This window comes from Oncorhynchus kisutch, linkage group LG16, assembly GCF_002021735.2.
Source record: "Oncorhynchus kisutch isolate 150728-3 linkage group LG16, Okis_V2, whole genome shotgun sequence".
Lineage (NCBI taxonomy): Eukaryota > Metazoa > Chordata > Actinopteri > Salmoniformes > Salmonidae > Oncorhynchus > Oncorhynchus kisutch.
Window position 1 is genome coordinate 246,896 of NC_034189.2, and position 14,243 is coordinate 261,138.

General features: G+C 45.4%; 1 protein-coding gene across 3 annotated transcripts in view; it reads left to right on the forward strand.

Moving 5' to 3' along the window:
- Nucleotides 1–14,243, forward strand: part of atp1b2a (ATPase Na+/K+ transporting subunit beta 2a) — a 74,769-nt gene that overhangs the window by 53,129 nt on the left and 7,397 nt on the right. For 2 of the 3 annotated variants that reach the window (XM_031791492.1, XM_031791490.1), the window contains 3 exons: nt 11,996–12,121; nt 12,210–12,269; nt 12,464–12,490. In XM_031791492.1, coding sequence (XP_031647352.1) covers nt 11,996–12,121; nt 12,210–12,269; nt 12,464–12,490 — 213 coding nt within the window. The remainder of the gene's footprint in view (nt 1–11,995; nt 12,122–12,209; nt 12,270–12,463; nt 12,491–14,243) is intronic. The other variant, XM_031791491.1, reaches the window with a different exon arrangement.

The following is a 14,243-nucleotide window of genomic DNA, read 5'->3' on the forward strand; positions in this document are numbered from 1 at the left end:
ACCACTCTAACCACTCTAACTCTAACCACCCTAACCAGTCTAACCACTCTATCTCTAACCACTCTAACTCTAACCCCCCTAACCACTCTAGCTCTAACCACCCTAACCATTCTAACTCTAACCACCCTAACCACTCTATCTCTAACCACTCTAACCACTCTAACCCCCCTAACCACCCTAACCACTCTAACTCTAACCCCCCTAACCCCCTAACCACTCTAACTCTAACCACCTTAACCACTCTAACTCTAACCACCCTAACCACCCTAACCACTCTAACCACTCTAACCACTCTAACCACCCTAACTCTAACCACCCTAACCACACTAACTCTAACCACCTTAACCACTCTAACTCTAACCACCCTAACCACCCTAACCACTCTAACTCTAACCAACCTAACCACCCTAACCACACTATCTCTAACCACTCTAACCACTCTAACTCTAACCACTCTAACCACTCTAACTCTAACCACCCTAACCACCCTAACCACTCCAACTCTAACCACTCTAACCACTCTAAGTCTAACCACCCTAACCACTCTAACTCTAACCACCCTAACCACTCTAACTCTAACCACCCTAACTCTAACCACCCTAACCACACTAACTCTAACCACCTTAACCACTCTAACTCTTACCCCCCTAACCACTCTAACTCTAACCACCCTAACCACTCTAACTACTCTAACTCTAACCACCCTAACCACTCTAACTCTAACCACCTTAACCACCCTAACCACTCTATCTCTAACCACCTTAACCACTCTAACCACTCTAACTCTAACCACCCTAACCACTCTAACTCTAACCACCTTAACCACTCTAACTCTAACCACCCTAACCACTCTAACTCTAACCACCCTAACCACTCTAACTCTAACCACCCTAACCACGCTAACCACTCTAACTCTAACCACCCTAACCACCCTAACTCTAAACCACCTTAACCACTCTATCTCTAACCACCCTAACCACCCTAACCACTCTATCTCTAACCACCTTAACCACTCTAACTCTAACCACCTTAACCACTCTAACTCTAACCACCCTAACCACTCTAACTCTAACCACCCTAACCACCCTAACCAGACTAACTCTAACCACCTTAACCACTCTAACTCTAACCATCCTAACCACTCTAACCACTCTAACCACTCTAACTCTAACCACCCCTAACCACTCTAACTCTAACCACCCTAACCACTCTAACTCTAACCACCCTAACCACACTAACTCTAACCACCTTAACCACTCTAACTCTAACCACCCTAACCACTCTAACTCTAACCACCCTAACCACTCTAACCACTCTATTTCTAACCACCTTAACCACTCTAACTCTAACCACCCTAACCACCCTAACCACTCTAACTCTAACCACCCTAACCACTCTAACTCTAACCACCTTAACCACCCTAACCACTCTAACCACTCTAACCACTCTAACTCTAACCACCCCTAACCACTCTAACTCTAACCACCCTAACCACTCTAACTCTAACCACCCTAACCACTCTAACTCTAACAACCCTAACCACCCTAACCACACTAACTCTAACCACCTTAACCACTCTAACTCTAACCATCCTAACCACTCCAACTCTAACCACCCTAACCACTCTATCTCTAACCACCTTAACCACTCTAACTCTAACCACCCTAACCACCCTAACCACTCTAACTCTAACCACCCTAACCACCATACCCACTCTAACTCTAACCACCTTAACCACTCTATCTCTAACCACCTTAACCACTCTAGCCACTCTAACTCTAACCACCCTAACCACTCTAACCACTCTATCTCTAACCACTCTAACTCTAACCCCCCTAACCACTCTATCTCTAACCACCCTAACCACTCTAACTCTAACCACCCTAACCACTCTATCTCTAACCACTCTAACCACCCTAACCACTCTAACTCTAACCAACCTAACCACTCTAACTACTCTAACTCTAACCTCCCTAACCACTCTAACCACCTTAACCACTCTAACCACTCTAACTCTAACCACCCTAACCACTCTAACCACTCTAACCACTCTAACTCTAACCACCCTAACCAGTCTAACCACTCTATCTCTAACCACTCTAACTCTAACCCCCCTAACCACTCTAGCTCTAACCACCCTAACCATTCTAACTCTAACCACCCTAACCACTCTATCTCTAACCACTCTAACCACTCTAACTCTAACCACCCTAACCTCCCTAACCACTCTAGCTCTAACCACCTTAACCACTCTAACCACTCTAACTCTAACCACCCTAACCACTAACTCTAACCACTCTAACTCTAACCACCCTAACCACTCTAACCACCCTAACCACTCTAACTCTAACCACCTTAACCACTCTATCTCTAACCACCCTAACCACTCTAACTCTAACCACCTTAACCACTCTATCTCTAACCATCCTAACCACTCTAACTCTAACCACCCTAACCACTCTATCTCTAACCACCCTAACCACTCTATCTCTAACCACCTTAACCACTCTAACTCTAACCACCCTAACCACCCTAACCACTCTAACTCTAACCACCCTAACCACCATACCCACTCTAACTCTAACCACCTTAACCACTCTATCTCTAACCACCTTAACCACTCTAGCCACTCTAACTCTAACCACCCTAACCACTCTAACCACTCTATCTCTAACCACTCTAACTCTAACCCCCCTAACCACTCTATCTCTAACCACCCTAACCACTCTAACTCTAACCACCCTAACCACTCTATCTCTAACCACTCTAACCACCCTAACCACTCTAACTCTAACCAACCTAACCACTCTAACTACTCTAACTCTAACCACCCTAACCACTCTAACCACCTTAACCACTCTAACCACTCTAACTCTAACCACCCTAACCACTCTAACCACTCTAACCACTCTAACTCTAACCACCCTAACCAGTCTAACCACTCTATCTCTAACCACTCTAACTCTAACCCCCCTAACCACTCTAGCTCTAACCACCCTAACCATTCTAACTCTAACCACCCTAACCACTCTATCTCTAACCACTCTAACCACTCTAACTCTAACCACCCTAACCTCCCTAACCACTCTAGCTCTAACCACCTTAACCACTCTAACCACTCTAACTCTAACCACCCTAACCACTAACTCTAACCACTCTAACTCTAACCACCCTAACCACTCTAACCACCCTAACCACTCTAACTCTAACCACCTTAACCACTCTATCTCTAACCACCCTAACCACTCTAACTCTAACCACCTTAACCACTCTATCTCTAACCATCCTAACCACTCTAACTCTAACCACCCTAACCACTCTATCTCTAACCCCCCTAACCACTCTATCTCTAACCACCTTAACCACCCTAACCACTGTATCTCTAACCACCACTGTATCTCTAACCACCCTAACCACTCTATCTCTAACCACCTTAACCACCCTAACCACTCTATCTCTAACCACCCTAACCACTCTAACCCCCCTAACCACCCTAACCACTCTAACTCTAACCCCCCTAACCCCCCTAACCACTCTAACCACCCTAACTCTAACCACCCTAACCACACTAACTCTAACCACCTTAACCACCCTAACTCTAACCACCCTAACCACCCTAACCACTCTAACCACCCTAACTCTAACCACCCTAACCACACTAACTCTAACCACCTTAACCACCCTAACTCTAACCACCCTAACCACACTAACTCTAACCACCTTAACCACTCTAACTCTAACCACCCTAACCACTCTAACTCTAACCAACCTAACCACCCTAACCACACTATCTCTAACCACTCTAACCACTCTAACTCTAACCACTCTAACTCTAACCACCCTAACCACCCTAACCACTCCAACTCTAACCACTCTAACCACTCTAAGTCTAACCACCCTAACCACTCTAACTCTAACCACCCTAACCACTCTAACTCTAACCCCCCTAACCACTCTATCTCTAACCACCCTAACCACTCTAACTCTAACCACCCTAACCACTCTATCTCTAACAACTCTAACCACTCTAACTCTAACCACCCTAACCTCCCTAACCACTCTAGCTCTAACCACCTTAACCACTCTAACCACTCTAACTCTAACCACCCTAACCACTAACTCTAACCACTCTAACTCTAACCACCCTAACCACTCTAACCACCCTAACCACTCTAACTCTAACCACCTTAACCACTCTATCTCTAACCACCCTAACCACTCTAACTCTAACCACCTTAACCACTCTATCTCTAACCACCCTAACCACTCTAACTCTAACCACCCTAACCACTCTATCTCTAACCCCCCTAACCACTCCAGCTCTAACCACCTTAACCACCCTAACCACTGTATCTCTAACCACCCTAACCACTCTATCTCTAACCACCTTAACCACCCTAACCACTCTATCTCTAACCACTCTAACCACTCTAACTCTAACCACCCTAACCACTCTAACCCCCCTAACCCCCCTAACCACTCTAACTCTAACCCCCCTAACCACTCTAACCACCCTAACTCTAACCACCCTAACCACACTAACTCTAACCACCTTAACCACCCTAACTCTAACCACCCTAACCACTCTAACTCTAACCACCCTAACCACTCTAACCACCCTAACTCTAACCACCCTAACTCTAACCACCTTAACCACCCTAACTCTAACCACCCTAACCACACTAACTCTAACCACCTTAACCACTCTAACTCTAACCACCCTAACCACCCTAACCACTCTAACTCTAACCAACCTAACCACCCTAACCACACTATCTCTAACCACTCTAACCACTCTAACTCTAACCACTCTAACCACTCTAACTCTAACCACCCTAACCACCCTAACCACTCCAACTCTAACCACTCTAACCACTCTAAGTCTAACCACCCTAACCACTCTAACTCTAACCACCCTAACCACTCTAACTCTAACCACCCTAACCACTCTAACTCTAACCACCCTAACCACACTAACTCTAACCACCTTAACCACTCTAACTCTTACCCCCCTAACCACTCTAACTCTAACCACCCTAACTACTCTAACTACTCTAACTCTAACCACCCTAACCACTCTAACTCTAACCACCTTAACCACCCTAACCACTCTATCTCTAACCACCTTAACCACTCTAACCACTCTAACTCTAACCACCCTAACCACTCTAACTCTAACCACCTTAACCACTCTAACCACCCTAACCACGCTAACCACTCTAACTCTAACCACCCTAACTCTAACCACCCTAACCACCCTAACCACTCTATCTCTAACCACCCTAACCACACTAACCACTCTATCTCTAACCACCTTAACCACTCTATCTCTAACCACCCTAACCACTCTCACCACTCTATCTCTAACCACCTTAACCACTCTAACCAACCTAACCACTCTAGCTCTAACCACCTTAACCACCCTAACCACTCTATCTCTAACCACCTTAACCACCCTAACCACTCTATCTCTAACCACCTTAACCACCCTAACCACTCTATCTCTAACCACCCTAACCACCCTAACCACTCTAACTCTACCACCCTAACCACTCTAACCCTCCTAACCACTCTAACTCTAACCCCCCTAACCACCGTAACCACTCTAACCCTAACCACCATTACCACACTAACTCTAACCACCTTAACCACTCTAACTCTAACCACCCTAACCACCCTAACCACTCTAACTCTAACCACCCTAACCACCCTAACCACACTAACTCTAACCACCTTAACCACTCTAACTCTAACCACCCTATCCACCCTAACCACTCTAACTCTAACCACCCTAACCACCCTAACTCTAACCACCCTAACCACTCTAACTCTAACCACCCTAACTCTAACCACCCTAACTCTAACCACCCTAACCACCCTAACCACTCTAACTCTAACCACCCTAACCACTCTAACTCTAACCACCCTAACCACTCTAACTCTAACCACCCTAACCACACTAACTCTAATCACCCTAACCACACTAACTCTAACCACCCTAACCACTCTAACTCTAACCACTCTAACCACTCTAACCACCCTAACCACTCTAACTCTAACCACCCTAACCACCCTAACTCTAACCACCCTAACCACTCTAACTCTAACCACCCTAACCACTCTAACTCTAACCACCCTAACCACCCTAACTCTAACCACCCTAACCACCCTAACCACTCTAACTCTAACCACCCTAACCACCCTAACCACTCTAAATCTAACCACCCTAACCACTCTAACTCTAACCACCCTAACCACTCTAACTCTAACCACCTTAACCCCCTAACTCTAACCACCTTAACCACTCTAACTCTAACCACCCTAACGACTCTAACTCTAACCACCCTAACCACTCTAACTCTAACCACCCTAACCACCCTAACTCTAACCACCCTAACCACCCTAACTCTAACCACCCTAACCACTCTAACTCTAACCACCCTAACCACTCTAACTCTAACCACTCTAACAACTCTAACTCTAACCCCCCTAACCACTCTAACTCTAACCACCTTAACCACTCTAACCACTCTAACCACCCTAACCACTCTAACCACCCTAACCACTCTAACCACTCTAACCACCCTAACCACCCTAACCACACTAACTCTAACCACTCTAACTCTAACCACCCTAACCACCCTAACCACTCTAACTCTAACCACCCTAACCACCCTAACTCTAACCACCCTAACCACCCTAACCACACTAACTCTAACCACCTTAACCACTCTAACTCTAACCACTCTAACCAATCTAACTCTAACCACCCTAACTCTAACCACCCTAACCACCCTAACCACTCTAACTCTAACCACCCTAACCACTCTAACTCTAACCACCCTAACCACACTAACTCTAACCACCTTAACCACTCTAACTCTAACCACCCTAATCACCCTAACCACACTAACTCTAACCACCCTAACCACTCTAACTCTAACCACTCTAACCACTCTAACTCTAACCACCCTAACCACTCTAATTCTAACCACCCTAACCACTCTAACTCTAACCACCCTAACCACCCTAACCACTCTAACTCTAACCACCCTAACTCTAACCACCCTAACCACTCTAACTCTAACCACTCTAACTCTAACCACCCTAACCCCCCTAACTCTAACCACCCTAACCACTCTAACTCTAACCACCCTAACCACCCTAACTCTAACCACCCTAACCACTCTAACTCTAACCACCCTAACCACTCTAACTCTAGCCACCTAACCACTCTAACTCTAACCACCCTAACCACTCTAACTCTAACCACCCTAACCACTCTAACTCTAGCCACCCTAACCACTCTAACTCTAACCACCCTAACCACTCTAACTCTAACCACTCTAACAACTCTAACTCTAACCCCCCTAACCACTCTAACTCTAACCACCTTAACCACTCTAACCCGCTCTAACCACTCTAACCACCCTAACCACTCTAACCACCCTAACTCTAACCACTCTAAACCACTCTAACCACCCTAACCACTCTAACTCTAACCACTCTAACTCTAACCATCCTAACTCTAACCACCTTAACCACTCTAACTCTAACCACCTTAACCACTCTAACTCTAACCACCCTAACCACCCTAACCACTCTAACTCTAACCACTCTAACTCTAACCACTCTAACCACCTTAACCACTCTAACTCTAACCACCTTAACCACTCTAACTCTAACCACCCTAACCACCCTAACTCTAACCACTCTAACCACCCTAACCACTCTAACCACCCTAACCACTCTAACCACCCTAACTCTAACCACCTTAACCACTCTAACTCTAACCACTCTAACTCTAACCACTCTAACGCTAACCACTCTAACCACTCTAACTCTAACCACTCTAACCACCCTAACTCTAACCACCTTAACCACTCTAACTCTAACCACCCTAACTCTAACCACTCTGACCACCCTAACCACTCTAACCACCCTAACAACTCTAACAACTCTAACCACTCTAACCACCCTAACCACCCTAACTCTAACCACCCTAACCACCCTATTTCTAACCACCCTAACCACTCTACCTCTAACCACCCTAACCACCCTATTTCTAACCACCCTAACCACTCTAACCCCCCTAACCACTCTAACTCTAACCACTCTAACCCCCCTAACCACCCTATTTCTAACCACCCTAACCACTCTAACTCTAACCACTCTAACCCCCCTAACCACCCTAACTCTAACCACCCTAAACTCTAACCACTCTAACCACCCTAACCACCCTAACTCTAACCACTCTAACCACCCTAACCACTCTAACTCTAACCACTCTAACCCCCCTAACCACCCTATTTCTAACCACCCTAACCACTCTAACTCTAACCACTCTAACCCCCCTAACCACCCTAACTCTAACCACCCTAACTCTAACCACTCTAACCACCCTAACCACCCTAACTCTAACCACTCTAACCACCCTAACCACTCTAACTCTAACCACTCTAACCCCCCTAACCACTCTAACTCTAACCACCCTAACCACCCTAACTCTAACCACCCTAACCACCCTAACTCTAACCACCCTAACCACTCTAACTCTAACCACCCTAACCACTCTAACTCTAACCACTCTAACAACTCTAACTCTAACCCCCCTAACCACTCTAACTCTAACCACCTTAACCACTCTAACCACTCTAACCACCCTAACCACTCTAACCACCCTAACCACTCTAACCACTCTAACCACTCTAACCACCCTAACCACTCTAACTCTAACCACTCTAACTCTAACCACCCTAACCACCCTAACCACTCTAACTCTAACCACCCTAACCACCCTAACTCTAACCACCCTAACCACCCTAACCACACTAACTCTAACCACCTTAACCACTCTAACTCTAACCACTCTAACCAATCTAACTCTAACCACCCTAACTCTAACCACCCTAACCACCCTAACCACTCTAACTCTAACCACCCTAACCACCCTAACCACTCTAACTCTAACCACCCTAACCACACTAACTCTAACCACCTTAACCACTCTAACTCTAACCACCCTAATCACCCTAACCACCCTAACTCTAACCACCCTAACCACCCTATTTCTAACCACCCTAACCACTCTACCTCTAACCACCCTAACCACCCTATTTCTAACCACCCTAACCACTCTAACCCCCCTAACCACTCTAACTCTAACCACTCTAACCCCCCCTAACCACCCTATTTCTAACCACCCTAACCACTCTAACTCTAACCACTCTAACCCCCCTAACCACCCTAACTCTAACCACCCTAACTCTAACCACTCTAACCACCCTAACCACCCTAACTCTAACCACTCTAACCACCCTAACCACTCTAACTCTAACCACTCTAACCCCCCTAACCACCCTATTTCTAACCACCCTAACCACTCTAACTCTAACCACTCTAACCCCCCTAACCACCCTAACTCTAACCACCCTAACTCTAACCACTCTAACCACCCTAACCACCCTAACTCTAACCACTCTAACCACCCTAACCACTCTAACTCTAACCACTCTACCCCCCTAACCACTCTAACTCTAACCACCCTAACCACCCTAACTCTAACCACCCTAACCACCCTAACTCTAACCACCCTAACCACGCTAACTCTAACCACCCTAACCACTCTAACTCTAACCACTCTAACAACTCTAACTCTAACCCCCCTAACCACTCTAACTCTAACCACCTTAACCACTCTAACCACTCTAACCACCCTAACCACTCTAACCACCCTAACCACTCTAACCACTCTAACCACTCTAACCACCCTAACCACTCTAACTCTAACCACTCTAACTCTAACCACCCTAACCACCCTAACCACTCTAACTCTAACCACCCTAACCACCCTAACTCTAACCACCCTAACCACCCTAACCACACTAACTCTAACCACCTTAACCACTCTAACTCTAACCACTCTAACCAATCTAACTCTAACCACCCTAACTCTAACCACCCTAACCACCCTAACCACTCTAACTCTAACCACCCTAACCACCCTAACCACTCTAACTCTAACCACCCTAACCACACTAACTCTAACCACCTTAACCACTCTAACTCTAACCACCCTAATCACCCTAACCACACTAACTCTAACCACCCTAACCACTCTAACTCTAACCACTCTAACCACTCTAACTCTAACCACCCTAACCACTCTAATTCTAACCACCCTAACCACTCTAACTCTAACCACCCTAACCACCCTAACCACTCTAACTCTAACCACCCTAACTCTAACCACCCTAACCACCCTAACCACTCTAACTCTAACCACTCTAACTCTAACCACCCTAACCCCCCTAACTCTAACCACCCTAACCACTCTAACTCTAACCACCCTAACCACCCTAACTCTAACCACCCTAACCACTCTAACTCTAACCACCCTAACCACTCTAACTCTAGCCACCCTAACCACTCTAACTCTAACCACCCTAACCACTCTAACTCTAGCCACCCTAACCACTCTAACTCTAACCACCCTAACCACTCTAACTCTAACCACTCTAACAACTCTAACTCTAACCCCCCTAACCACTCTAACTCTAACCACCTTAACCACTCTAACCGCTCTAACCGCTCTAACCACTCTAACCACCCTAACCACTCTAACCACCCTAACTCTAACCACTCTAACCACTCTAACCACCCTAACCACTCTAACTCTAACCACTCTAACTCTAACCATCCTAACTCTAACCACCTTAACCACTCTAACTCTAACCACCTTAACCACTCTAACTCTAACCACCCTAACCACCCTAACCACCCTAACCACTCTAACTCTAACCACTCTAACTCTAACCACTCTAACCACCTTAACCACTCTAACCACCTTAACCACTCTAACTCTAACCACCCTAACCACCCTAACTCTAACCACTCTAACCACCCTAACCACTCTAACCACCCTAACCACTCTAACCACCCTAACTCTAACCACCTTAACCACTCTAACTCTAACCACTCTAACTCTAACCACTCTAACGCTAACCACTCTAACCACTCTAACCACTCTAACTCTAACCACTCTAACCACCCTAACTCTAACCACCTTAACCACTCTAACTCTAACCACCCTAACTCTAACCACTCTAACCACCCTAACCACTCTAACCACCCTAACAACTCTAACAACTCTAACCACTCTAACCACCCTAACCACCCTAACTCTAACCACCCTAACCACCCTATTTCTAACCACCCTAACCACTCTACCTCTAACCACCCTAACCACCCTATTTCTAACCACCCTAACCACTCTAACCCCCCTAACCACTCTAACTCTAACCACTCTAACCCCCCTAACCACCCTATTTCTAACCACCCTAACCACTCTAACTCTAACCACTCTAACCCCCCTAACCACCCTAACTCTAACCACCCCTAACTCTAACCACTCTAACCACCCTAACCACCCTAACTCTAACCACTCTAACCACCCTAACCACTCTAACTCTAACCACTCTAACCCCCCTAACCACCCTATTTCTAACCACCCTAACCACTCTAACTCTAACCACTCTAACCCCCCTAACCACCCTAACTCTAACCACCCTAACTCTAACCACTCTAACCACCCTAACCACCCTAACTCTAACCACTCTAACCACCCTAACCACTCTAACTCTAACCACTCTAACCCCCTAACCACTCTAACTCTAACCACTCTAACCACCCTAACTCTAACCACTCTAACCACCCTAACCACTCTAACTCTAACCACTCTAACCCCCCTAACCACTCTAACTCTAACCACTCTAACCCCCCTAACCACTCTAACTCTAACCACTCTAACCCCCCTAACCACTCTAACTCTAACCACTCTAACCCCCCTAACCACTCTAACTCTAACCACTCTAACCCCCCCTAACCACCCTAACCACTCTAACTCTAACCACTCTAACCACCCTAACCACTCTAACCCCCCTAACCACCCGAATATAACATATATTGTATAGAATAATATGATGTTCAATCCTAGGTGAGGAACAACCCTAAGCGTTCGTGTCAGTTTAACCGTTCCACTCTAGAGGAGTGTTCTGGGATCACAGACCGGACCTACGGTTACCAGAAGGGACAACCCTGTGTTCTCATCAAACTGAACCGGGTAAACACACACACACACACACACACATACACACACACTCACCTGCTAACCCCCCTGGTAAACCTTGACCTCCAACCTCTGTCCTCAGGTGATCGGGATGCTTCCAGGGAAGGACGGCCAATCTCCCTATGTCACCTGTGGAGCCAAGGTCAGGCTGGCTATGTCACCCTACTGTCACTGCTATGTCACCCTCTGTCACTGCTATGTCACCCTTATGTATTGTCGGAACTCTGCATGTCTCTTCATCATGTGTTTCACTCATCTTTACCTTTTAATGTCATCATTCCGTCTCTCTCTCCCTCTCTCTGTGTGTGTTTTTGTCTTTCATCCCTCCATTATCAGAGATATAAAGTGGGGCAAGATGAATGGGTAAGACTGACCTGGAGAATGATAGATAGACAAACTTCAGAAAGTATTTACAGGCCTTAGCAAATTTATTAAAAGTAAAAAACAGAAGTAAGTATTCAGACCCTTTGCGATCAGACTCGAAATTGACCTGTTTCCATTGATCATCCTTGAGATGTTTCTACAACTTGATTGGACTCCACCTGTGGTATATTAAATTAATTGGACATGATTTGGAAATATAAGGTCCAACTGTTGACAGTGCATGTCAGAGCAGAAACCAAGCCATGAGGTCGAAGGAATTGTCCGTAGAGGTGGTTCAATTTACCAGCTTCACAAGTGCAGTCTCAGTGCTATGATGGGGTCTAAAACCAGACTGAAGCATTTCGTATACATTGTTTGTCTTCAGGAAGGCAGTGAGTTGCTGCACAACAGCTTTTTCCATTTTTGGGAGAGGAATGGGAGATTCGAAATAGGCTGATAGTGTTTTATATTTTCTGGGTCAAGGTTTGGCTTTTTCAAAAGAGGCTTTATTACTGCCACTTTTAGTGAGTTTGGTACACATCCGGTGGATAGAGAGACGTTTATTATGTTCAACATAGGAAGGCCAAGCACAGCACAGCTCTTTCAGTAGTTTAGTTGGAATAGGATCCAGTATGCAGCTTGAAGGTTTAGAGGCCATGACTGTTTTCATCAATGTGTCAAGAGATATAGTATTAAAAAACTTGAGTATCTCCCTTGATCCTAGGTCCTGGCAGAGTTGTGCAGACTCAGGACAACTGAGCTTTGGAGGAATACGCAGATTTAAAGAAGAGTCCGTAATTTGCTTTCTAATGATCATGATCTTTTTGTCAAAGAAGTTCATGAATATATCACTGCTGAAGTGAAAGCCATCCTGCTTTTTATCAAATCAAATCAAATTTTAGTTGTCACATACACATGGTTAGCAGATGTTAATGCGAGTGTAGCGAAATGCTTGTGCTTCTAGTTCCGACAATGCAGTAATAACCAACAAGTAATCTAGCTAACAATTCCAAAACTACTACCTTATAGAGACAAGTGTAAGGGGATAAAGAATATGTACATAAAGATATATGAATGAGTGATGGTACAGAGCGGCATAGGCAAGATACAGTAGATGGTATTGAGTGCAGTATATACAGTGCCTTGTGAAAGTATTCGGCCCCCTTGAACTTTGCGACCTTTTGCCACATTTCAGGCTTCAAACATGAAGATATAAAACTGTATTTTTTGTGAAGAATCAACAACAAGTGGGACACAATCATGAAGTGGAACGACATTTATTGGATATTTCAAACTTTTTTAACAAATCAAAAACTGAAAAATTGGGCGTGCAAAATTATTCAGCCCCCTTACGTTAATACTTTGTAGCGCCACCTTTTGCTGCGATTACAGCTGTAAGTCGCTTGGGGTATGTCTCTATCAGTTTTGCACATCGAGAGACTGAATTTTTTTCCCATTCCTCCTTGCAAAACAGCTCGAGCTCAGTGAGGTTGGATGGAGAGCATTTGTGAACAGCAGTTTTCAGTTCTTTCCACAGATTCTCGATTGGATTCAGGTCTGGACTTTGACTTGGCCATTCTAACACCTGGATATGTTTATTTTTGAACCATTCCATTGTAGATTTTGCTTTATGTTTTGGATCATTGTCTTGTTGGAAGACAAATCTCCGTCCCAGTCTCAGGTCTTTTGCAGACTCCATCAGGTTTTCTTCCAGAATGGTCCTGTATTTGGCTCCATCCATCTTCCCATCAAT